Source organism: Drosophila novamexicana, unplaced genomic scaffold (genome assembly GCF_003285875.2).
Source record: "Drosophila novamexicana strain 15010-1031.04,08,12 unplaced genomic scaffold, DnovRS2.1 tig00004554-arrow-pilon, whole genome shotgun sequence".
Taxonomy (NCBI): domain Eukaryota; kingdom Metazoa; phylum Arthropoda; class Insecta; order Diptera; family Drosophilidae; genus Drosophila; species Drosophila novamexicana.
Window position 1 is genome coordinate 1,670,752 of NW_020825051.1, and position 27,366 is coordinate 1,698,117.

A 27,366-nucleotide genomic window follows, 5' to 3' on the forward strand; every position below is an offset into this window, starting at 1 on the left:
AGTTGGCTGCTTCATTTTATTAGCTGATGGTTCGGTTTTATTTATTGCATATAACTAATTTTCAAAGTCCATGCAGAATTTATTATTAATTGCGAACAGAAAATTAACGACTGTCACGGCTGTTTTTGAACATGTGAAAGCAATTCGAACTGTCAAAACAATATCATTTATTACGCAATTGAAGTTATTACAGCGCCACAATTGACTGCGTGGAGTGCTCGAGGGGGAGAACTTTACTAAAGTTTTCAAGTCGATTAGCTGAAATTAGAGAAATAAAAAATAAGCTGCAATAAATTAGGCTAATTAATGGAGGAGGTAAACAGCCAGGTGTGGCTTGCCTAACTGCACAACTAAGTTTACATAATAAACAAAGGGCTTTAGCCTTAAGCTGATTTTAAGTAAAGCATAAGGACTCAAAATAAATACCTATCACTTTCTTCAAATGTTATTTAATACTCAGCTAAAGGAATACAACTACTTCTCACTGTAAACGACTGAAGCTTATATTTCGCTTTACTCCTGGCGAATTTATATTGACTCGGAGCTGCGGGCGCTTTCTGTTGCTCTTAAGTTTCACGGACATCTTCTTTGATTTTATTGCTGTTCATGTACTTTTTCAGTTTTCCGTGGCAGCGTTTCATAGCCTCATGTAAATTAAATTTCATTAACATTCCGTATGTTGTCAAGTTGCTGAGTTCTGCATATTATGGCTACCCCGCTGAGACTTGGCTTGGCAGAATTCAAATTGTTTAGAAACTTGTTCAATTCTTTGAAAATTATGGGAAAATAAATAGCTAAGCTTATTTTGAGTTTACATATTTTTAAATTAACTTTTATATAGTTTTTTGTTTAATTTATTACATAAGAATAATCAAGCTTTACATAAATTATATATAAGTGTATAGGACTTAATTACACAACTAATTTTATAAGCGAATTATGTCTATTTTAACAAACAACAATTTTTCGTATTATTATTCTTTCTTTTCCGAGTGAAATGACAACGTTTTAATCAAATTATATTTTGTTTTGCCAAGTGCTTATTATTTTTGTTGACTTATCTACTTATTGTTATTTTTTTTTTATATTAGATTTATTATTTTAGTGCTTTTTACAAAGCATCCGAAGTGAGCGGCATTTTTATTCAAATGCGCGGCTGTTTTTATATTAATATATATTTTTTATTTAATTTATCAACAATTCAATTTGTGTTGCATACACAAGTTTATGTGTACCTATTATAATTGATTGAAAATATTTGCTGGGGCTCAGTTGCAAACACTTTCATCAATATAAAATATATATTTTTTTTTTAGTATGCATATACAACAGTTTTATGCAGCCTTCGCCTATCACTTATAAGTAATTTCTTTAACAGTCGATGCTTTTAAATAAAATCGCTCGATATCAACTCAATTATATAATTACTTTTATTATTGGCTTAAAAAGGATGCAGTGATTGTTTAAAAGCGCATCGATTAATATAGCAAAAGCTAATTTCTTATGTACAAAAAGTACAATTATGTAAAATTTCACGCAAATTATTTTAACAAATAATTGCACTGTCACTGCATATTCGAACCAATATAAGTAAGAAAAATAAATTTGAAGAACTATACATATTTATATATGTTTCTAATTATTATTTTCTTTTTATATTCAATAGCTGTAAATATATACACCGCGACAACATTGAATAGTTGCTATGGAAAAAAAATAACGCGCACAACTCTTGCAGCTATTTTTTGGGCCATGTAAATGAAAATCCAATACTAACATAAGCGCATTATGTGCGCTTTGTCATCCTATTTGATTTGCAGTTGACAGCAGCTGCACGGGGTGGCTGCGGGAGGGGGTGGGCCGACGTTACGTGTACTCTTGCATGTGCACACAACAAATTTTTTTTGGGAATTCTCTGAACTGTAAAGGACTGCTGCTTGTCATACATACACATGGCTGTGGGGAATCCAACGGTGCGTATGAATGCTGCGCATTATTATCAATTTTTTATTGTTATATATTTTGTTGTTGTTGTTGTTGACGTTATGCAAAATGCCCTAATATATATGCAATAGTTTATTGTGCGCACCACAAAATAACTTATCAACCGTAAACTGTAGATTTGGACCAAACACGTTTAAACACGGAACAAGACTTATTGAATTTTAAATTTACATAAGCAGCTATCCGCTTTTGTGCGCTCAACACTACGCGACATGAGTGGAACTGTTGGTGGCACTGGCACTGACAATGGGCGCGCACAGGTGATGATCTAGGGCACCGCTGCTGCTGTCCACAACCACGACAATGGCCTGGTATGGCGCCGTGGGCAGCGCTGCCAGCTTAGCTGCTGACAAGCAACGTTTCAAAGGATTTCCTCCAGTAGTGTTGGCAACAGCCACCTGGCTGCATGTGCGCTCTATTGGCGGTTTTGGATAGAAAAGCTGCTGCTTCTGCTGCTTCTGCTGCTGCTGCTTGTGCTACAGATTCGTCACCTCGGTAGCATTGTTGGTCGTTGTGGTGGCGGCAAGCGTCACCACTTGTGGCAGCTTGTGCGTCGACTGGCACTTGTCAGGCGCCGCTGCGACCACAGAGCGCTGCAGTCCGTCCGCCCGTGACGCAGCAAGTTCATCCTGTGCCACCGGCAGCCATTTGTCCAGGAACTTGGGTCGAAAGAGCAGCGTAAATGTGCTGCGAAATTGTTTGCTCATGGAGCAATAGAGTATGAAATTGATGCTAGAATTGATTAAAGCCAGTACGTCCATAAGGTCACCTAAAGAAATGGAGCGCATGGATTCAATGTGCCGAGCAGCCCAAGATTAATGTACAGAGCAGACACTTACTCAGTCTTAAATAGCACTGCATGAGGAATTCATTGCCCAGCACACTGTTCAGCAGTCCCAAAATTCCTTGCGGAAACTCTGTGATTAGGAACAGCAACAGCACCGCCAGCAGCATGCGGGTGGTGCGATCCGTTTGCTTTTCTTTTTCCAGCGTTTTGCTATTCTTGCGCGGTCGCTCCGCTGCCTTTCCGTTGACCAAAGTCTTTGTGCCGTTGCTGGCCGCCGGTTTGCTGGTGAGCTTCTTGCGACGTCGCTTTGCCTCAAGCAGTGCCATAATGAGCCGCACCGAGAGTATGGTCAGCGCTATGCAGGGTATCAGTTTGATGAGCACGCTGTAGATCAGAAATGTGGCAGTCTGCAGCGAAGTATTGTGCAGCGCCAGGTCGCTGTGGTACAGTCGATAGACGGTCACGTTGCGCACCACCAAAGAGGCGGGCGGCACAGCTGTTGGTGGCATTGGCGTTGTGGGCAAGACGCTCATGTTCAACCACTGCGTAACATTGGCTGTGGGGCTAGTGGGAGTGGCATTTACAGCAACAGACATTTTAGCCTGCATTTCGTTTCTATAGTCAATCACATACTGACTCATGGGTATGCTGCTGATCAGATTGCCCTCCACATCCAATTGATCCATAAACTCTGCTATGGCCGTGATCAGATACAGTGAGGGTGAAACGACCAGCACACAAACCACATAGGCTGTTGTTATGGTTATTATGGTGGTGCGCATGCCGCACCACACGCGATTCTTTTGCGGATGGCCCACTGCAATGTACCGCCAGACAGCCAGCGTAACTGTTAGCCAGATCGAGATGGTGTGCAGCACCTGTGCAAAGATCGAATGGAACTTGATGAAGCAGGCCCAACCATAACTCAGCTTCTGCTCCCTGGGCAGACTATCCTTCAGTATGTAATCGTGCACCGTATACGGTATATATTCTAACATCACAGCCAGATCGGCCACAGCCAAGCCCGTTAAAATCGCATTTGTGGGTGAACGCATCTCGCGTCGTGTCAGCACAATGATGTTTAGTGTGTTGGCTATGGTTCCCAGTATGCAGACCACCAGCGAGACATAGCCATGCATGTTCTTGTAGCTGTAACGAAAGTAAGAGATGAAGAAAGAGACAGAGAGAGAGATGGAATGAGTGTATGGAATGCATACAAAATCATTTAATTAACCTTAATAATATTCAATTTATATGTAAATTGTCTTAGTTTATGCATTTGCCGGGGTTTGACATACTGTTGAAACGGACTCCCCCTCGGTTTTCACATCCCAGGTTTTGCACTAAGCCTTGTTTATTCATATAAAAGACGCGGTTTAAATGGGCTACTACTAAATTTGTCTAGTTAAAACGTGTTGGTAATTATGAAAATCTTTAAAGCTAAGTTACATTTTATTTGCGTTTATAAAGAAAATTCCCTGTTAAAGCTGCCTTGGATACCTGTCTAGAAATAATAAAGCTTCAAAGAAACGTGTGGGTTTCGCTTTAATTAGCCGGGCCTGCGAGTGGTAAAACATTAATGCTTGCTATGTGCCACAGAGTGTGGCATCAAGATGCTGCTGCTGTGGCTGACGATTGGAATGTGGATGCTTAGATTAGGGCCTGTCTGCCTGCTTTAGTAATTAGATGTGTATCTAACACTTGGCCATTTGCTTTGTATGTCAAATAGCTACGTGCCAAATTGCCGAAGACCAAAGCTGAAACTTGGAGTGTGCTGTCACGGCCAAACGGCCTCAAACTCAGTTAGTCACTCAAGGGCGCGCTCATGTGCGGCACACAACGTGAAAAATTGTAGCGCCAATGTGTCAACAGTCGTATAAAAGAATAAAGACAGCTTGACGGACAGACAGACAGACAGACAGACACGCGCACATAAAAACTTCAAAAAGTCAGTCAAGTGCAACCCTTTATGGCGTCAACTGTCCTGGCAACGCGACGTATGCGTAATATTAATGGCTCGGCTGTAGCCAAACTTTGACACACGCATAAAACAAGCAATTAACATGAATAATAATCATGTTCATTTCGCAGCTCCTGTTTTGACAATAAGTTAAACATTTTGTTTGCCCAAAAAAAAGGGTCGTTTATAGAAGCAAATGAAATAATAAATTATTTGCTGCAAAAGCAGAAAAAATTCTTTTAATTTTGATAGACAGCTTGTCGCTGTGTCACTTTTTGTAATAGCTTTTAACTAGTTTTAGTGTGACGTATTGCATGTCAGCCTCAAATCGAGTGCGAAATAGAATCGGTTCTATTTTTTTTTTTCGTTTGTTGCGCTTGTCATTGAGGACAATGGAACAAGTGCAGGACATGTCCAGGCAGGTGTCCAGCGTCGCCCCGCCAGCATCGCATCTGCAGTTAAACAAGCTTTTTCATTTTTGGGCGAATTTTACAGCACCATTCATCAAAGACATTTGGCCGTCGCGCATTTCAGACGCGTTTTCTTTGGCCAAGCTCTGGTCCTGGCTGCCGCTGTGTTCGCCTAATAAAGAATACCCAGCTTTGTTTAATTTATTGCTGCTGGTAATCTTAGTTGATGAATGGCAACATAGACCCATACCTTAGCATTGAATTGTTTTCTTTAAAAAAGTTTTAAGACTACGCACAGATGTGGGTACATACATATGCATGCATATATTTCGAGCTCTTTAAAAGCCTTGTTGCCAGTTGGTAGTTTCTTCCTTTATAATTGCTGCAAATTTTACTTTGCCTAAATGAGAAAAGGTGTAAAAAAGTGATTTCTTTGCTGCCCAAAATAGGTTCTACGCAAACGCACCAACTGGGGATTTGCTTACATTTACTATTTTTTGGGTAAACATGAGCAGAGAACATAGCAAACATATTGAGAGCAGCTTTTATTGCACTAGCGAGGTCTGAATACCCTAACAGACATATTGGACAGGGCTGTCCCATCCTATCCTTCTTCCTATCATTCTTATATGTAAGCTGCTTTTCCCGTATAGGTAAGCAATAATACCCTTATTGCCTTTCAAAGGGTTCGGGGTATGCAAATATAAAAGAAAAGTAAATATAGACATTACCTTTTTTTGTAATATTTGCAATTACGTGAAACAATGCAAGTACACGTAAATTTTTTTCGAATCCTTTTATAAATGATCAGCTAACGCGTTGGTTTTGTTGATTTTGGAAAGCCCTTGTTTGTTTTTTTGTAACAAAAAGTGAGATGAGAAAGGTAAACAGTAAACATTTTACCTGAAGCAAGCAAAACAGCAGCAGTAGCTGGCTTCTCTGTATAATATACATGTTTATGGTACCATGCCAAGGGATCTAGTATAGCATTTAAGTTGCGAGTAAAAGCGTGTGGCAGCTTTAAAGCCCTCTGGGGTTGAGCTACACACTTGACGTGCCTCACACTTTGCGTTAAGTCTAATTTCTCGAAGAGCAAACGACGAACGGAAAACCACAAGCAACCCGCCCTTGCGTGCATCACAAACAAAGCCCGCCTGGAGGCCAAATCCAAAACGAAAGCTGCTGTCGAAAACTGCACCCACCTACATTTTTGGCTCGAGTCGCTGAACTCGGCCGTAAAAATTTGGGGAATAATTTGAATGCTCGGCTGCTGCAAACTAAACAACAACAAACAAACCCGAATAAAAAGGGCATGTTAAATATTTGTTGGCTGGAGGCTTACAGTTTTTATTCGCATTGCAAGCAACTGTTTGCCATGCACATGTGCTCTGTTTTTTATTGCCTAGCACGTGAGCTAAGCACCAGAGACTATTAAATTTAAATGGTTATCCAATGTTAAATTGATAGAGCGTTAAGTTTCCAATAACAAAGCTGAATCGTAATGTCTAATAAATGTGATTTTATTATAGCTCAATTAATCAACACTGGTTTTTATTTTAATGTACTTTTCGAGACAATAAAAGTGATTGTTTTTTTTTTATTTTTTTTTTAAAGCAAGTTGTTTAAACAAGTCTTTTTAGGACTTACTTAATTTTATGTTTAAGCTAAATTTTGGATAAATTTGATTTTATGTGCTTAAAGGTGCACGTTGGGACAAGGCTTCGGGAAATACCATTTGCATGTGTGGAAAAATCGCGAAAAAATGTTTTTATCAAACTTTTTTGTTTATTATGCGAACCCCTTTATTTAAAGGTCTTTATTCAAATTCATTTGAGGGGCGTTTCACACTTGGAGACCTCCTCCATAACTTATTGGTTGCTAAGCTTTGATTATTAATATATTTACCCATTTTAGGCTGAATCTTAAAGCTGTGAAAATTGAATAAAATTTGAGAAAAATAACACTTAAGATATTTTGCAGCAAATATTTCAAGTTGCGTGTTCGAGAGAAGCGGAAGAAGCACAGCAGCTGTCCAGCTAGTCCGGTTCTGGGTACATATAAGTCCGGCCCGAGCCTTTTTATATGCTCTTTCCTACTTTTTGTTTGTATATATATTTCTCACTTTACGAGCGCTGAGCATGCGATAAACATAAATATTTCCTGCCGCTTTTATATACATTAATTGCATATAATTTTTATATCTGTTGTTGCTGTCATAAAATTGTCTTCACAAACAATTGTCGTGCATATAAAAATCCACCAAGTAATTGACGACGCGAATTATGGCACTTTGTGGTACAAAATCGAAGTAAAAGCCCAAAAAATATATAGCATTATGATACATTAATCGATTTTTGATGACATTAAGCAGCAAAGCATTAACACTTAAATATCCTGGCGAGTGCTGTCATTTGTCCTTGGGGAGCTCTCGAGGCGCAGACACTGACATTGGCATTGGCAAACTTACCTCGTATGAAAATTATCCGTGCCCGTGCCGCAATAGAGCGGCGTGGTATCATTGCTGCCGCCAGCCATTGTTTTTGTTATTCTTGTTGTTCTGCTGCTTGTTGTTGTTGTTTATGTTGTTGTTGTTGTTGTTGTTGACACTCTACTGTTGCCGCTCTGTAGTCAATGCAGCCGCGACTGCCAAGGCCAGCGGCGGCGGCTGCCTGTGCATTAAATGCGTTGCGCGCAGACGCATTAATAATAAAATATTGTTCAAATTTCCAATACGTTCTGCAAATAGAATAGAAGAAATTTAGATAGTGTTTAACATGGCGTATAATTAATGCAAGTTGTAAAATGAAGCGTATACGCCACATGTGCCGCAACTACTTAAATATTTCATCATGCGCCTCGGGCGCCTGCCACTTAGTCAGGCCTTAAGCCGATTAGCAAAGTGCAGCAATATTTTCATGCTGATCACAACAAGTGGCAGCTAGAACATGGCGAGCTTCCATTTAATTGGCACAATGGCCAGCTGCAGCGCATCTAAATTAGAGCTAAAGCTCGTCATAAAAAAGGTTGCCACTGGAGCTGACCCAGACGTACCGCATTTGTATGGCATATTTGCCGTAGATTCTCTCCGTAGCTAAGCGATAAATTAGATTTGTATTTGCAGCACACGCAGACAAATGACATTCCTTGGCAAATGTTATCCATCTTGCAAGGTCTCAGTATCTGTGACTGTCGTCTATCTGCCTTACTCAAATCTCCTTTGTTCCCGTGCTCGGCTATTTGTTATCTGTCATTTGCTTTGCTTAGCACTCGTTGCGGTTGCCACACTTCCTGCTCCTAGAGATTTTAATTGCATTTGCGGAAACGGCGGCACTCGGCTGCCGGCTGCCGAGTGTCGGGCCAACGCTGAGGTTAAGGCAACTTCAATTAACACGTTCCATGGCATGCAAAGCCGCAGCAGCAACAACAAGAATGCTCCTTTAATATGCAGCCCTATGATTTATAATTCTTTCATAACATGTGTGTGCAATAAAATATTGTGGGCTTTAAACTTAATTAAAATTCATTGATTCATGTGGGGAAGATTTTCAATAAGCACAATGCAGTCACAATTGGGTGAATATGTAAAAGAATTTCGTTTACTAAGGCTCCTACTTCTATATTGGCTGCAACGTAAACTTGTTAATTTAAAAGTTTCAACTTACTGCTCGCCGGTTCATTTGTTTGCAGCTATAAATTAATTAGCCTAATTAATTTGCTACAATTGATTGTCACTCTTCTGGCCAAAAGAAATTAAATTCCATGCACACACACACGCTTGCCCGCAGCTCTGGCACATTAATAACAAAAATTCTAAGAACTACGTGTAGCCGCCAGCGCGTATTTTTATGCTTTTAATTACAGAAAACACACTCTCGTGCATGTGTGTGTGGGTGTGTAATAGGATGACAAATGAAATGATTAATTAAGGACAATGGCGGCTACTTTGCTTGACGGCGCACAAAAGTATGCTATGATTTTTGCAACAATGAAAAGACTCGAATCAAAGCAACTGATTATATTGAATAGCCAATCGCCGAGCTTAACATATTGGCCAACGAGTGGCAGACAAAGTATTGTATGAATTCACACACCGACGCAATCAATTTCACAACAACAAGAACTTAATTTTTCGCATGAAAAGCCTATTAATAACACAAATGTGCCACAGATTTCCATTTGTGCACAGTCCAATGCGCACAGGCCACAACAAGTACAATGCCCATCGGGCATCAGCTATTGGAGAGGCATCTGATTTGCGCTTAGGTAAGTTGAATGAATGCCAATGCCAGAGAGTAATGGTCAGCCAGTACACTGCCACAAATCGCAGTCACTGTAACCATTTGCCCTTGCTTTTGTTTCAATGGGCGAACAATGAAAAATGGACCCGACAAGTCAAACCGAAGGATCGTGTAACCTCTGAGCTGATGGAAGGCTATTTTTGTCTCTGCACCTGCATTAACTTCGTTTAGCTTCGACACTTGATTTATGCACTGAAGCGTGCATCACCTGGTCAGGCTTAAGGACTGAACATTGTCGGGACACATCAATTCATATGCATTTTATACTATCGATGACAATTATTGATTTGATTTTCTTTACCAGCATTGTTTAACGTATTTTCCCTTGTGCTTGTTTTTTCTTTCTGCATTTTATTTATTTTCGTGTAAACAAAAAGTTGAATTTTCCTCGAGCATTGTTGTTTACACAGGGCGCTCCCAGGGCACTGGAATTATTTTAAATTGTTTTTTAAATGGCCAACGAATAAAATATTTCAGCTGTAAGTGAAGTCGTGAATGATGAAGCTGTTTTGCGAATAAGCGCAACAGCCGGGTTTTGTCTTTAAAAAGCAACTGCAAATTGTCGGAAATTTGTTCGATTGAATTGTTGATTGCCGTAAAAAGATGGCGAAAGGAAATTAGAAAATTGTGATTCGAGTTTCAGTGTGTAAAAAGATTGCGTAGATACTCAGCAGCAGCTGCTACAATTGAGAGAGTTTTAGATGCTTAAATGGAACGCTAAAAGGATATGTTTATATAATCGGTTGGAGACGGAACAGGATGCGTACGCAGAATCTCACGAGGCTATCTAGTATGCATGCACATTTTAAGACCAAGGAATATGCTCATTTGTTGGCTGGCAAAATCTAACAAAAAAAATGTCAAATGTCTCCTTAAAATTCTACAACTTTTTTACCTTTTTCTTTAAACAAAAAGTCAACAACTGAGTGGGAATTAGCTTAAATACACCAGAGCTCAACTAGGTAAAATAGTTTTCAATGGAAAAATTGTTGATTTCTTTATCCATCCAATCTTTCTGAGCAGCTTATCTATCGGCCTGCCTGCAAATTTAATTTACAATATGGATGAGAATGAGATGGAAAACGATACTTATATATTTTTACTCATTTACACAAACTATTTCTTTCCGACTTTTCTCCCTTCTTTATTAAATCATTTGCAATTAACTTATATCATGATGCGCTCTCACGCGGCAACATTGTGAATTTCTCATCAGCCATGCGACTTTCTTGGCAACAACAACAACAACAACAATAAGTGACAACTGTCGCTTCCCAAGCAGCGACGCTCCTCGCAAGTTAACAACAGCAACAAAGTTCACGGCGATGATAATAGATGGGCGCATGCTCCCTCAAAGGCAGCATCAGGCCATTAGGGACGTTTGGGTTGAACGCTGTGCAACACTTAAAGTCGTATACATAATGCATATGAGTTGCCACGCCCACTCAATGTTTAAGGCCGCTTACATAAAATACAACTTTAATTGCTTGAAGCTACAGTTTTGACTTAAACGGAGCTGCATTTAACTTTAAGCATCATATTTATCATTTTGTTTCATAAAACAGTTGAGTCACGGTCACAGCGTGGCATAAATTGCAAGGGGCGAGGGTGGGGCTAGTTGGGACGATGTTTATGCCACTTGCAGCACGTCTGTCGGCCCTTGGTCATGACTCTACATGTATACAAAGTACAAACACACTGTACAAACATAAATACAGTTACATGCTGTAAATATTTTGGCCGACTTGCCATTCTGTCAGCTAATATCCTTACAAATTTCCGCCAGCTGAAAACTAAGGACAGCCATAAGGACATAAGCGACTCTGCACTCTCTAATCCTGACTCTTCATTCTCTGCTCTCGGCTTGCCAGTCTTTTGTGTGGCTGCCTATGCCTGAATGAACAAAAACAACATTATTTCTATGTCAGTTACGAAATTGTAACAAAAATGAAAAAGCGAACCGAGTACCGGATTGCCGAATAGCATATACCCTTGGGGATAGTTAAATGAACTTGTTGTCACGTTTGGTAAATATAAAATGGTATAATGTTTATATAATATAAGTTATATTGTATAGTTATTGTACAAGACTCGACAATGATCAAGCTCCTTTCCATATGCAAATGCTTAATAGTCCGATTCAGCCGATATCATGAGAGTGTATTAACTCTTCGTTCTGATCGTTAGCCCAGGTATTCTTCGAGGTTTAATTGGTGCCTTTCTAAAGCTCTTTGTTAGGGCATTAAATAACGAACTGTTGGCTTAATTACCAGCTGGAAAGTTAATTTGGAATAATATTCTGCCAGTCATGATGACCTGTCAAGTGATTAAAATAATACCTTTGCACATTTATTTGCCTGCAAATAATTTTAATCAAACCGCACAGGTGCCTCGGCCTCGGCCTCGACCTCTCGACTGTCGTTGCCAATAATTCAAATGTCAGCTAACAGTTATTGTCATTGTGGTTGTTTTTGCTGTGGTTGTTATTGTTGTGGCTGCGTCTTATTTAAAAAATAAAAAATAAAAAGAGCTCGACTTATTACGCAAAATGAAGCTGAAATATGTTTAAAGAAAGTTGAAAGAAGGGTGCTTTATGCATATGTGTGTGCAGTGCGTTTATATATATATATTTATTTATATATATGTTTTTTTTATGTGTGTGTGCGCATGTGTGCGTGTGTGTGTGTGTATGTGTGAATTTCCAATGTGATGTATTCATTTTCAGTGATTCTTGCGCTTGCCACGCATACGTCATGTTGTCTGAGTCTGAATGCGAGCGAACAAAAGCGAGCTCATTTGACATTTGCATATGGTATATGAAAACTGCTTAAGGAAACAAAAGACAATCAGACCGCGAGACAGGCAGACAGACAGACAGACAGATAGATGGCTTGCATTTGAAAGTTGGATGTAAAAGAAGCGAGAACTTATTCTTTTCTTCACCATTATCAGAAAACATTCCATGAATTTAAATGCCTTTGCAATCTGATGTACTGTCTGGCATTGATAAGTTATGAATTTGATATTGCATAAGTGGATTTCCAGTTATCAAAAGCATGAATTCTAAAATTGTGCAAACAGCTGAAATGGCTGAGCAATGACTTAGATATTGTTATGCACAGCAAACATGTATTCGGATAAATAGAGTGTGCTTCATTAAGTTTGGATTTCATGAACTGCTATGCAAATTTTGCATAATCAACGCTCCAGCACGTATATCCTGTTTGTGCAAGCCATCGGCTGCCCACTGCCTGCCATAATAATGAAGCTAATTGCGGTCTCGCCAAAGCTGGTAATTGAACTGCAACCGTAGCCACAACAGCAGTCAGAACAACAACAACAACAATTTGGGTTATCAATGCAATTACACATGAGTTCATACTATTTGCAGCGCCCGTTATTGTACGTCCCCAAGGACCAAGCCGAGCTGGGGCAGCAGCTGTAAGAATTGCCACACAATACAGATAAAAGCCAACATCTTTTGGAGCCATATCCTGTTGGCTGCCATTTGGCTTAATTGAAATGTGCCCGGCCCGCCTGAAATACCTGTTAACTAGTAGCCAGTTGGCCAATTGAATGGCAGCAATTTGCAACGGCAACTGCAAGCAAAAGTTGCACATGTTCCGAGCGAAGCGTGTAAATGGCTTAACAAAGTGAAAGTCGACTACATCATGTGTAAGGAGCACGTCCTTAAGTGCAGAGCTTGCCCAGAACAAAGCTTCTCCTAATTGACTGAGCGAGCTGAGCGAAAGCAGTCAAAAGATTGTTGCCAAAATTAAAGAGACACTTTAAAACGCAGAAGTCGATCCGGATAAGAAGAGGCTTAGTTATTATCATCGTGACTGGCCAAGTAACTGACTGATTGATGGATTGACTGACTGGTTGATTGATGCACAGTCCAAGCCGTCAGAGCCAGGAAGATATTGATACTGTATGTGATGTAATGCAAGGACTGATTGAGTGACTGATTGAATGTGCTCAATACACCATCAAAACCTAAGTGCTAGGAAATAACAGTTTTCACTGAACTTGCTGCAAGTGGAAGGACTGTGTCTGGTTAACTGATTGACTGACAGCTTGACTGAATGAACGACTACTGCAACGTTCCCATGTAAATGATTATGTGCTGTAAGTGCAAGGCCTGATTGAGTGTGGTTAACTGATTGACTGACAGACAGGGGCACAATGCACAGCCCCAACCTTAAGAGGAAATTAGGGAAGTTAGTCTGTCCCCTGTATTTAACTTCTGCGATGTAAGCTCCCGAACTGTGGAACTTTTGTTACAAAAGGTTGAATGAAACTTCTTCATTTAATTCCTGTCAGGCTCACACTCATTGTGAACACTAGTTAGAGTCATGTTGCACACTTTTCGGAAAATCCACCTGGCTAGATTTTCTGGCTAGATTTCACCCAATCGGCTACAAATCCATTAATGCCGCCTGCTAAATTATATTTGTTTGCTTAACGTATTTTAGTTAATTATATTTCACATTATATCTACTGATTGTTTTCCTAATTGTTGCTCATACAAAAAAGTATTATATGCTTATTAAGCATACGCCATGCGCACCTCACTAAACTATCAAAAAATCAATTTGTTTACCTGACATTGCACCTGAATTTGATTTTCAGATACCGCCCTCTACGCTTCGCCCTGACACATAATAAGCAGCTGTCAGTTGCTGCTATAGAAAAGTCGACTGCTCATAACAATTGGCATGGCCCGCCACAGCCCCCGCTCCGTAGACTTCCGCTTCCACCATAGTTTACATTCAATGCTCGCCTTCGGGGCGGGACCAAGTGGACAAGTAGTCGACCATCAAATAGACGCATTGAAGCGGTGTGAACGTCTTGAGGGCACCATTGAAAACAAGGTCAAAAGTGTAAAAATACAAAGTTATGTAAATAGCCAGCGGGCCAGGACTAGATACTCGCAATGGTAATTACAATTCGGCATACTAGCATATAAAAAAGGAAACAGTCAGCAGATATGCAAAGTGAAATGCAATGACTAAAATTTAACAAATAAGAGCGTCGCAGTCGGCTGCTACCGACTGACAAATACACTGTTCTCAGTTTATTTAAACTATGGTAGTTGAACGCAAAACTAATATACTCTATTATATATATTGCGAACAGAGTATACAAATGTAAGTATAAGAAATCGGAAAGTGACAGTCAAATCAAAGTTGTAAAATTTCTATCAACTACAAATCGCAAAAAAAAAGTCAAGATAGAAAATTGCTTCGAAATGTTTGAAAAAATGCGCATAAATTCTCCTCAGACTCGCCAAACAAAACTTTTATGAAGCTCTTAATAAGCTTAAAGAAGTGGCAAAAAGACTTGCGACTCGGCGAAAAGAACTTCAATTCAATTGGGACTAGCTTTTTCTCTTCTTTGCGATTTTATTTATTATATAACTGCGACTACCATTTACAATGCAGGTGGTGTGAAAAGTGAAAAACACGTGCACAATGAACTTTCAAAATGATCTGCACGAATGAGTTCATAGTTGATGAGCTGGTAAACAAAATGCTTTAAGATATTTTCCATCAACTTTTCATATTTTTGAAAATATACTGTTTGGCAAATGTGGTAAGGGTAACACCATGATTTTAGTCAGAAATTGGGTCTTGTATTCAATGAAAATCATTTGAGAGAATGACAAGGGGTAACTCAATAATTATTGCTTCGTGTTTAACAACAATTTTTGATTCGAATCTATTCTTTTGTGTCTCGCGCGTTGGAAATAACAGTTTTTGAAAATCGTTATAAATAAAATAGTAAACATTTCTATACTAGTACGGATAAGTTCTTTCGATTGGCATTCAAGTAATCAAATTCTAAATTTGGTGAAATGGGCTCAATCTAAATATTTAGCATTTTAACACGTTCCATTTAGGCAGTCAGTTTGTCGCTTTAAGCTCTTTTAAATATGTAGATTTTTAAGCTTAGCTCAACACAGCTCACTTTATTTTTAAATAGAAAAATCCGTTGTACACTTTGAACGCACATCTTGGCCCCTTTTTATGGTGCAACTATCATTTTATATAGAGCTGCCCTGCTGTCCTTGTCCTTGGTGCCATTATAGACAAAGCTATGCATTTTGTGCACCTTTTCAACATTTTGTTTCTTTGTATTTGCACAGGAAATGCATTTGCCTTGAAGCTTACCCAGGATAAACAATGAAAATAGTTAAATAAATGCTTCCCAAAGCGCAAAAGAGCAGATAATGGTGACGGGAAGTGTCATAACTTTAAAACGGAAATGACACCTTTAGCAAGTAAAAGTATTCGTGTGGATCCAATGAAGACAAAAGCGAACAGCTATTCCCAGGCTGGTGACGTCTGAATACGCTTGCCGGCAAGGTAAAGAGGATCTTACAAAGAGAGCAAAAGAAAGTTAAAATCAATGAAAGATAATCTCGTCTGGCGTATCCTAATATATATCTGGGGTTCTGCAATGCATAGCTTGTTTCGCAATGTAATGTGAGGATATGGAATTAAATGCAATTGAAAAGTAAAAGGAAATTGCTTGCACTCTGCGTTGAATATTAAATAGATATCAACCAAAGCTGCGGCACAGGCCGAGTCGTGGGTGTGACAGTGTGGTGGGCATGCCTATTCAATGGATAATAATTCGAATGAATTACTTGTGGAGCGCCTTGGGGCATTACGCACTAGTAAGCTTTGCATTCCTTGATTCCTTGGAGACGACAAGTCGCCAGTCCAATAAAAATGCCGTGCAGGACATTGTGCTGTGATTTTCAGCGCACAAGGACAAACACACACACCCACACAGACTGCGTGCTGACAGAATAAAATGAGGCAGGCACGGGTGATATCAAGGCAGCTAGAAACATCTCGTTATCATAATCAGCAGCTACCGCTTACAGTCGTTGCTGTGGCTGGCTCTCAGCGTTAAAGTAAACGACATTAATGGAAACATCAAAGTAATTTGATTGCATTTTGCCACAATGGATATGAATGAGTCGGCGCAACTGGCGACGGCCCGAAAGAATAAAGGCATAAGTCCAGGCGAATGCAAAAAGAACACATATATAAACATACAAATGTGGAAACACGCATCTATATGTATATGTGCATATCTAAGGCAGGACATGAGCAGCATCGCCTAAGTAGCAGCCAGTGAGGACAGCAGCCAACAACAGCTCGCCTGCTTGGCAATGATATCCTGCTGTGAGTGCTGCCTCTGCTCATTTTCGTTTTCTTGGTCTCTGCGGCATATAAAATGTTGTGCGTGTTGTTGTCTTGCCTGGTCTCAATGTCGTGTTAATTTCATTTGCGTTCAGAAATAGATACCCAAATGGAATGGGAATGGGCGTTTTGTGGGTGCACATCAGCTAACAAAATTATGTAGTTACAACCAAGTCGCATGTCCTGCGCATCCGATGAAACATACAGCTAAGACCGGACAAGTGACCAGTGTGTAAGCATGGCTTCTAACTAACAGGCCGCATAACTCAAACACAGAACTCACTTAAGAGCAATAACTTAATAATTTATGTTGATTTTCGCTCAGATTAGCTAGCTTATTTAAGTATATACAGAATATTTAAACATGCCTTGCAGGATATCTACTAGCTAACCAGTTGCTACTAATATTTTATTCTAACAATAAATAATGCAGCATTTACATAAAAGTGTCTTATTAAATATACATTTCAAAGGGTTCGTTATACCTTTAAAACATCAACAGCACATGGCCAACTAGCAATAACAACAAAAAGAACACACCTGACATACAGATACGCACGCACACACAGAAAGAGTTAGTCATTTGAGGTATTACAGTTGTATCTGCTATTTAATCCATTTAAATTTATGTCAACTTTGTGGGCATCAGCACGGGCATGCCACATACCCTTTGAATTGGGCAACAAAATATTTGAGTTTAAGTAAATTTAAATTGTTTTGCATATTCAAAGCCCACTGTCAATTTGCGGCAACACATGTCGGTTATTTTCTGTATCGTTGAACGTTCCTTTATGCCAATTTATGCAAATTTTTGCTGGGCAAAACGAAATTGTTCTCAGCCAACATTTGCTCTCTTTAAGGACCAAGAGAGTTGCGAGCTTTGTTTTGTTATTCTTGTGGCTAGCTGGTGTTGGTATGTCTGGTATTTACTTGAAGTTGTGGCAAATTGAGTTGCAGCCAGTTAAGCCCCTGGGTCAGCCTGATTGATTGTGCAATTGTAAACCAGTTCATTTGCCAGTTCAAGGCTGTTCAATCACTGGAAATTCATTTGACGAGCACTTGAGAGAGTACTTGCTCCACGTACTTCATTATGGCATATATGTATTTGGTATATCCCTCCAGGGCAGAGCAAAGCATTACGGTTTTAACAATGAAGTAGACCTTTGAATTCTGGAAAAGTAGTCGATATTGCCTTATCCATTCATCTAATATCTTGACTCAATTTTGCAAAAGTTCTCATTTCTTGTAGTTGGCTAAATTCCTGAATGAAAAGCCTATTTGCTCCTTTTTTGGAGTCTTCGCGTTTCTTATTTAAAAAAAATGCAAATAGCAATGCAAAATAAAAAGCAACAATTAAGCAAATATTTATTTTCAAAATTGGCCGACGCCTTTTAACTCTACGCCTTGGGCGTGTGCACTTGGCCCCAGCACTTTGAACTCTACTTGAAAACAATTTTCGCGCATATTAGCTGCTCGTTTCAGCGTTGGCGGCTAACAAAAAGCCGGGACCACGTAAAATATGCACAGAATTTCGTATTAAAGCAAATAAAACGCATACGCCGCGTGGGCCCAAAGCCTGTCAAATATGAATAATGGTTGGGCAGATCAACCACCTAAATGCTTCCCCTTTAAGGCGATGGGCGCGTTTTAAATGGCAGCTGTACGAAAAAAAAAATAATAAAATGGCGCACAGTTTGCCTGCGGGAAAACGGCCAAGTTAGCTGTAAAAAGTAAAAAGTGAAATGTGCTTGGCCCACGCATTCGTCTGGCTGCCAAATGCCAGCAGGGTCAAGTGTGCGGACCTTTCAGTATGTGCTTTGTATATGTATTTGCTTGGAATGTCAATTTTGGTTGTCCATCCTGCTGACCGCTTGACAGTATTTGTGTGTCGCATAGTAAAAACAGTCGATGCAGAAGCAAACATAACTGATGCGCCTACGTGTTGGCCATAGCTAATTTATTATACGCCCCTCGGAGTTTGTCTGTCAGTGGCAGGGCTTTATTTATATTTGCCAATGCTTTAAAATGTAGCTGACAACTTTTTGTAGTTTGTTGATCTTTTATCTGCTTGACGTCGTCTTTTGTGTGGGCCTCAATCAATTGCCAGCTTCTTATCTGAGCTGGCAGACAGCAGGAAGTTCTGACAAAATGGGAAAACACAGTCTTATTATGACAGAGAACTCTAATGCTGAGCTCATCAACTCAGCTCACACCTCACCTCTCGTGCTCTGTCATAGTCACTTTGCCTCTCTGATTGATGTTACTTATTTACATTCGCACACATAAATCACGGCGCCAGGTTTGAGTCCTTCGTGCGTTCAATTTGCATTTCAATTTTAATTCAAGTATTTACTAAAAGCTAACGCTTCGCGATTTGTTTGGTAATTTTGGACAATTGTTTAGATTTATCGCTGCCCCAATATTTGGACAAGAACTAGTCCTGAAATAAATGTATTCTCTTCTCGATTTCCTTCCGGCTGGGTGCCAGTGCACGAGCTTCTATTTAATTAGGTTGGCCAGCAGCCAGACAACGGCACATTAGCACTTCACATATCATATCATCTTCCTAGAACCATGCCAAATGTCATCAACACTAATGGAATAATTTGAAATCTACTTAGCTCTGGATGCCTTGCAGCAAGGACACACTGCGAGCACTACTTTTGCTGGCAGCCAAAAGACAGGATGTTTCTTTTAATTATTTTATCACACAGCACACAGAAATTACAAGCAGCTGACACCCAATTGGGCGTGTCCCAAGTCCTCTTACATGCTGGTCAGCCAGTCCGTTTTAATTAACAATGAAGTTGACTAATTAAATTATGTGAGAGCTGGCAAGGTTGAGAACTTGTGCGACTTCGTTGCCTTTAAAACCTGTGATAACAAATGCCTTTCTACACACTATCTCTGCGCCTAGAAGTAGGCAACGTAATGCAAGTTTCTAAGTAAACTATGTAAATAGGTTTATTGTTAAATGTATCTTACATTATAAATAATTAAAGTTTAGAGACTCGAGCCCGTCGTCAAACGTACTCTTTGGCCAATGTATATATACCGCTGATTAAGTTTCAGCTTTCGCTTTAATTGATAAACGTGACAAACTTTCATAATTTCCACAGCAAGAGGCAGAAGCCAACAGCAAAATATATATGCCAAGTTCTTGGCGATAATAATTTTGCCTTTTATTATGCGCTCGAGTAAGCCGGCGTAATTACTTAGAGACTTGGCTGGGCAAGCAAACAAGGCATAGATATGGTAAGACGTGGCGGGTAATAAAAAGCTAGTTTTGTAAACAAACTTACTGATTAGTAAAAACACTTTTATAGTCCACGGAGCAATCAATCATGAAAATTAATTATTTAATTGGAGTTCGTATCGAAAACATGATACAAAACGCTGACCAGCATTTACTATATATCTATATATCACGCTATTTATGTATATAGGGTGTATCGATGACCTCATAATTATGTCACGCTCAAACAGTAAGCCAAAGTACTTAATGCACATCTAACACACACACACACACACACACACACACACACACTTTGTAACAACCAGCCAATCGAAAAGGTTATCATCAAGCCTATTTAGTTCGAATTATACAAAAAGTCGACTACACCGCCAGATCCTTGAACTAGTTTATGACCCAATTGTGCCAAAGTGTCTGACAATTGGCGATGCGTTTGGCGCCGCCCAGAAGCGAATTGGTAAAGCCACTTGAATGCACTTTAAATGAGCGCCACCCACCAACCCTACTCTCTACTGGCCCGCTTGCAGCAAGTGGCACACGCACATGTTGCACCCAAGCAGAGGTGCATTCGAGCATTGGCATTTCAGGTCTATTTTCTTTTCAATAAATAAATGAAAACGAGCATAATTCATTTACAGCATGCTAACAATTACGTGCCTGAGTGCGCACTTGTTCGTCTTCAAAAGAATAAAATAAAAATAGAATAAATAAATAAAGAACCCATTCACATGTCCTTTTGCAGTTTTTAAATGGTGTTCGCCCGACATGTTTCACAGTGGCAGCTGTTCGTGCCGCAATTGTGGCACGTGTTACAGGCCTGGGGTCGACTCTAGTTATGAAACGCTCGTTATCTAAAACCTGTTAGCCAAATGGTAGTGCCATGTATAGTGTATACATAAAAGTTTGTTTCAGCTGTGTCTCATTTCATTACCGAATTACAGCCCTTTCATGGCTGGCCCTTGGCCAACGCCACCTGTCACAAAGTCGTTTACAGCGCCACTTGCAATTGGTCATCAAAAAACATGAGCCGGAATATTGGCGAATGCAAGCCTATGCACGACTAGGCAATACCCAACAATTGTCACATGGTTAGTAGTACTCGAATTTAATTGATGCTTCTTTATAGATACTTTTTAGCATAACATTAGCTTAGCTCGACCTTTGTGTGCTGCCTTAGCTTCTTTATTTCGCACACACATTTTGCTCCGTCACTAACTTTCACTTAATCCAGAGGGACCCCAAGCTGCCCTTTGATACACTTTCTGTGGGCGCTACAATTTCGTGGCGCCTGCACCGAAGAACAATTTTTTCCGTAATGCTGTCGCGCTTTTGCCATTTCTCTTAGTCAGAATGCCGCAGGCTGTTGTTGAATTCATGCTAGACATGCCTCCACTTTAATAGTCATTCCCTGTTGGCGAATGTTGCACATCTGCTGTGGCACTCACAGAGAGCTGGCAACATTCCTTTTCGACAGCATTTAACAATTAGTAGGGGGGGCAGTGAGAGTAGGAGTGCACGGATGCTTGGGTCACGTAAAACTCGTCTAAGGGATTCCACAGAACACTTGAATGCTGCAGTGTGCTGTTAAATAATTATTTCTATTGCTGTCAAAATATATATTTGAAAGCTCGAATTTATATTTTTCTCCCCGCACACCTCACACTGTGACTCTTTCTCTCTTGTGGCAGCCTCTGAAGTGCTAACAAAGTTCGCAGCAGCTGCCTTTGCTGTGCAATTAATTTTGTCAACATAACTACTTTTGTATACCCTGTAATTTAAGGAATGTTTAAATAAAGCTGTAAACGTTTAGTTACAGCTTTCAAAACCTAGGAATTTGTATTTATAAAAGATTATATAAGCTAATGTTCATTCAGCTAATGGTGCTGTTTTATCTGTCTTGAGTCATCTGCTGGTAAAACAAATTCCTGGTCCGCCTTGTGTATTTTGTTATTATAAACACAAACATTTTTGTGACATTTTCAGTCACTTTATTCTGTTGTTTCAACATAAATTGTTGGTCAAAAAGTCTGCTTCAAGCGGATGCAACTTTTGCCGTGCTTAGTTTTTGTATGTTGTGTCTGCCCCAGGCGCTTCTCCAAATGCTGAAAAACAATTGGCAAAATGTTTCAGCTGCAGTTCAACTTCTTGGAATTTTTTAGTCATTTAACTTTGTTGGGCTGTGCATATTTTGCTGTCAAAATACATATATTTTTGAGGGGGAAAGGAACGCTTATCAGCAATCAAAAGTTGGGCGTGAATTTTTGAAAAAGTTGAACGCAATGTAAAGTGCATAAATAGCACAAGGACATGTTTAAAATACTTGAGACCATTAACATATGCACATTTTGGAGACAAGTTTTCAAATGGCTGAACATTTCAAATATTGTTAAGTAGTTATACTATGCAAATTTTTGGCACAAGTTTTAAATGTCCTACTTTATCTCAAACTTTATCTTTACTTTAGCTTAAAAATGTATTAATTTAACAGCTACATGACACAAATTTAGCAGAAAACACGTATAATAATTTGACTTAAATCTAAATATTCAAATTAAGTAGATATTTGTATGTGAATTCTGGGCGTAAGCAAGTGTATTTCCTATATCTAAGCAATATTTTTGATTGATAAAATTTATTTGCTTAAAATTGCGTAAACATTCCCTTAATGCAAACAAACGACTTTAATTTTCCATTGTGGTATTTTTGATTTATTTTTGGATTTTCTTATGTACACCCACACACAGACATACATACACGCGCGCACACACCCACCAGCTAAGTAAGCAGGCAATTCATAAATAAAGCGCTGCAATGCCAAAAAATAAATGTAATTTTATTATAATTGGCAGTACGTGCGGCTGCTTGACGTATCATTTGCACACAAATCTGAACCTAAGTGCGCCATAAAAAATGGCGCTTGCCAAGAACTAGGCGCACGACCCGCGCCAATTGCTGTAGCAACAAGGCCAAGGCTGTCAGGTCAACGCACAAATATAATATGTAACAATCAGCAGCCACATGATAGGTGTGCCCGTTCCACACACACACATCCCCCTCATTTGTCGTATATCAACACAAATTACGCGTGCACACAATCAAAAAACAAACAAACAAACCAAAAAAAAAAAAAAAACCCCAATAATATCAGAGGAAAAACGCAATATTTTTGTGTGGCAAAAAAACAAAAGCGGAATAACAAAGGCCACGAAAGCAGCCGAAAAGTGAAATTCAATCAGCAGGAAACAAGAAACGGCATAAATAAGGGCACACAATGTTAATATGGCTGTTGTCTATGCGTTGATTTTTATTTCAATACTTTATTGCGTATACGCAGCCTTATGCAAATTGCTTGTTTACTTAAATTTCAGCTAGCGATGAGCAGCAACAATAGCTCAGCACTCTTTATTTTCAGAGGATAATTTATAATTTATGGTCGAAATTAGTTTTCGACAACAAACATTTTGTTTCATATTTTTTTTTTTTTTTGCTGAGAAAGTTTGACAAGGATTTTCCCAAAGGTTGGCAGCGGCTTGGAAATGCTGTTTACCCAACGATGAAAGTTTCAACTGATTTTTGATTAAAACTTGCAGCTGCCGCGACGGCTGCTGTACAGAGAAAACAAGGCTAACTAGAAAGGGAGGGTTATAATTTGGATAGCATGACCAAGCGTTAAAGTTACAGCCGTAAAAGTTATATTCAAAAAATAACTAAGCGAGAAATAATGAGAGTCAGTTGAGAGACTGATATATTTCTAGTGATTGAACAGCATTCGCATCCGAATCCTGCCAATGGGACTTAGATTTTAATTAAGTTTTTGATGGCCATAGGCGTTGTTAGCTATTGATTGATGGTGTCCAGTGTGCAGGCAGCCCCACTAAATAACAGTACGAATTCTAATTAACCCAACAGCCACAGCCATGGCCACGGCTGCATGCACCATACACCTGACATGTACAGGTGCACAAACAAAGCTAGCAAAATGAGCAATCCAATAGATGTGCCAATATGTCATGTACGCCCCTTGCTTATCAGGTGGGCGGGGGGCGGTGCAAATCACTCGAATAGTTTTATTTCATGCACTTGCAGCTTTCAACAATTGTGTGTGCTTCTACTTTAGCGACAATGCAAGTTGTTTTTCACCTGCTTTCGGTATCTTCGAGTGTTTTTTATTTTCTGTTCGAGCCAATTCCGGGGGCTCGTCTCATAACCATACAGAGCCACATGTATGCTCAAAGCGAAATAAGTGCACTGTCGACCATGCCGCACTTATCTTTTCAATTCATTTTTGTACTTTTATTTTGTTTGCTTCCCAAGAAGCATTTTCTTTTCTATTTTGTGTCGTCACGTGCCAGAAACGTGCCCTTTTATTTGCCTAGTGCCATTTTGAGATTGCTTGCGTTTGTTTTTTGTACAAGAAACTGTCCTTTTGACTTGAGAATTTCTTTTCTTTTCTTAGCAGCTCTCCTAATAGCAATCAGTTGGGATGAGCGTAAAGGATTGCAAAAAATAACTGAGCTTCTAGATTATCTAAACAACATTGGGGGGTTATTTTTTAGTGGATTGTTTTTCAAACTCAACCCTTATCCGTTTCTAATGAATATCAATGGCAATTGTAAATAAAATTGTTGATGCTGGCATTTATAACACTTCATTAAATTCAATGGGGAATCACGAAAAATTATTCAGCCGAATTATTCAATTGAAGCTAAAAAAGTTGCCGAACAATAATGATAGTGTATGTATATACAGATCTCACATTTTTTCAGCGTTAATTTTCAAATTCTGCGTAAAGGTCAATTGATTGGAACTCCAGTTAGAGTGTGGAATTTCAAAAGGAATTTTCCGAAATACTTATTATACATAATACCTAGTTTAGTAAAACTGAAAAAATTACAACTATTAGATAATTTGTTTACCAACTAGCTTTTCAGCTTTTTAGTTAAATATTATTTTCTTATATTTCTATTTATTATTATTCTAGGCCCCAAATATATTTTGTAATAATTCAAGAGTGACACTTACAGCAATCAGTGTTTGTTTTTATTTATTACAGTATTTAAATGTGACTTAAAATAAGCCTAAGTTCTTTGCACTATGAACAACACAGTTTTTAAAAAAGTTTACAAAAATGTTATTCAAGCATTTAAAATAGCGTTCCGTTAGAAGTATTCTGGTCTATTTAAGTCAAGCCGATCGTGCGGCTATTAAAACCGATTCGCGGCGCACGAAACACAAAACACAACTGACTAAACGTTGCCGAAAATTCGCATGATATTATTCGCAGCGAGGAGCCGGAACTGGACTCGGGCAATTGACGACGACGACGAGGGCGAACGATGCGAAAAATGCGCGATGCCAGCTAAACGTTGCGAGCGAAAACTGAAACTGTGCGCGATTCGCAGCAGCACTTGGCGGCTACTGCTGGCAGTAACTTGGCCACAAGACCGACAACGTTGTTAACTTCCACAACTGTGAAAAGCAAATTGGGCGCAAAAGCGAATGCAAAGTCAGACAAAGTCAAACAGTGTCTGCAAACGGTTGCTCTTAGCTGGGCAAAGGCTCTCTTAAATTTCGTTTTGTTGCGCAGGCGCTTTTCAAAACCAGCTGTTGACAACAGCTGATTGGCCATTAGCTGTTGCGCTGCACGCACAATGTTTATGTTTTTGTGTTGCTTTTGCTTTGTGCTTTTGCACCTTTCTGTTACTGTTACTGTTGGTGCTTTGCTCTTTGCTTTGTTTCCCATTTGCTTTGTGCTGCACGGCGTTGAGGTTAAGGTCAGTGCAAAAGGCGACAACAGATGGCGCTTCGGCCACATAGCTGTGAATGAAAAGCCTGTTGTGGTTATGGTAATGGCCTAAGCTAATTTATGCAGCCAACATGTCGTATGTGCAATGTGGTCAGAGCCATGTTTAATGTGACAACCACAAATGCCGCCATGTGTATAATTGGCAGACAAAAAACAAATATTTCCCCTTACTAAAGACATACAATTTATGACATAGGATACTAGTCTGACACTTCATAAACCAGTTCATATTTTTGACTGAGATATAGCTTAATTTCTGTTTAGCACAAAAGCCTAAGTGCTAGTTAAGGTCGAAACGCAGTCGGTTTATTCTTGACACGCAAGTCTGACCTTCATAAAATAGTTTATGGTCTGCCTAACTAAGTATTTATTCCCTAAACTAAAACTTAAATTCAGTACAGTTTATAAGCCTAACTGCCAGTTAAAGCCGAATTGCTATCTGCCCATTATCGACACTTCACTGACAGTTGTCAGACGACCCGTCTTTCTTAACTGTTCAAATCCCAAACATTTGTTAGTGAAGGACTTCAGTGTGTTGGCATTGTCGCTATTGTTCTGTTGGATGCGAAATTTATAGCGTCTCTTTATGCAAATGAAGCGTGAAACTGTCGCAGCAGCAACAGCAGCAACAAAGCTGTTCCAAGCGCTGATATTGCTCCTGGTCCGGCTGTTTGTTCTGGTTCTGGTCGTGGTTTTAGTTTGGTTTGCTGCGCCGTCTGGCTGTCATGTTGGCCAACAGATGCGTCTATCAACTTGTGCTCTTGCCTGTTAATCCCTTAATCCTTAATCCTTTAAGACAGCGCATTGTCTGTGCCAACTCAACTCGGCTTGTGCCGCACTTGAGCTGGCACATTGAAATTGATTCAAATTCCGCTAGCTTAAAGCACAATTATGGCCAACACTGACTAGCCTAATGCGGCATTTCCTTCTAAAATGATGAATAATCAGCCTAAATGATGGCAGCAATTTTGAAACAGATGACTATTGGATGGAAAAAGAGGGAGAGTGCGGGTGATGGCAGACCGACAGCACAAACTGTGGCCGTGGCCACAAAATGCGGTTAAATTGCAGCCTCATTGGTAATGCAACCAAAAATGCGCCTGCGGCAACAACGCTGCCAAAAATATTCCCACAAAAAATACTGCAGACTTTTCTCGTTAGTATTTCCGGCTCAGTGGCAGCAGCGGCAGCAACACTCAGGCCATGCCCCCAAAGTATATCAAAATGTGGCCACCCCTTAACACATTTTCCTCTACGGCTTATGATGCCGCATGTTGCGAGTGACGTTATAAAGTTTGGGGTTGTGTCATAAAGGCCAAAAGCTAGATGTAAATGTTTTGAGCCCTGCAGCTGGCCAATGTGGGATGGGCTGAGGAGGGGTCGTTTAGTTAGCGTAATGGTGGTATTTAGGACTTAATTACAAATGAGTCAAGTTCTAAAATAAATATATATATGTATTACAGCCGCAAGCATACAAATAATTTTCGGTGGCGCGGGTCAAAATTGGAATTACCTTTGGGTTTGATTCGTAAACTTGGCAATTCCATGAACCCAATTTAAACTACATCAATTAGATTTTAGAGTCATAAAAAAACATAATGTTTCTTGTGAATCGCTCATGAGAATATAAC

At 39.5% G+C, this 27,366-nt stretch overlaps 1 protein-coding gene across 1 annotated transcript; it reads right to left on the bottom strand.

The window, feature by feature from the left end:
• Positions 1-1,683: 1,683 nt before the first annotated feature.
• LOC115769665 (sex peptide receptor) lies at positions 1,684-25,129 on the bottom strand. The gene is made up of 4 exons (XM_030714578.1): positions 24,952-25,129; positions 7,629-7,897; positions 2,844-3,940; positions 1,684-2,773 (listed from the first exon to the last, which is right to left on the bottom strand). The coding sequence occupies exons 2-4, from the start codon at positions 7,694-7,696 to the stop codon at positions 2,481-2,483; spliced, it is 1,458 nt and encodes a 485-aa protein (XP_030570438.1). The 5' UTR covers positions 7,697-7,897; positions 24,952-25,129; the 3' UTR covers positions 1,684-2,480.
• Positions 25,130-27,366: the final 2,237 nt, after the last annotated feature.

What these genes read in the sequence shown, in the direction of transcription:
- LOC115769665 (XM_030714578.1), bottom strand. Translation starts at nt 7,696, where the DNA reads ATGGCTGGCGGCAGCAATGATACCACGCCGCTCTATTGCGGCACGGGC. An exon ending in ACGGATAATTTTCATACGAG is followed by an intron (nt 3,941 to 7,628) that starts GTAAGTTTGCCA and finishes CTTTCGTTACAG; the next exon opens with CTACAAGAACATGCATGGCT. An exon ending in GCAGTGCTATTTAAGACTGA is followed by an intron (nt 2,774 to 2,843) that starts GTAAGTGTCTGC and finishes CCATTTCTTTAG; the next exon opens with GTGACCTTATGGACGTACTG.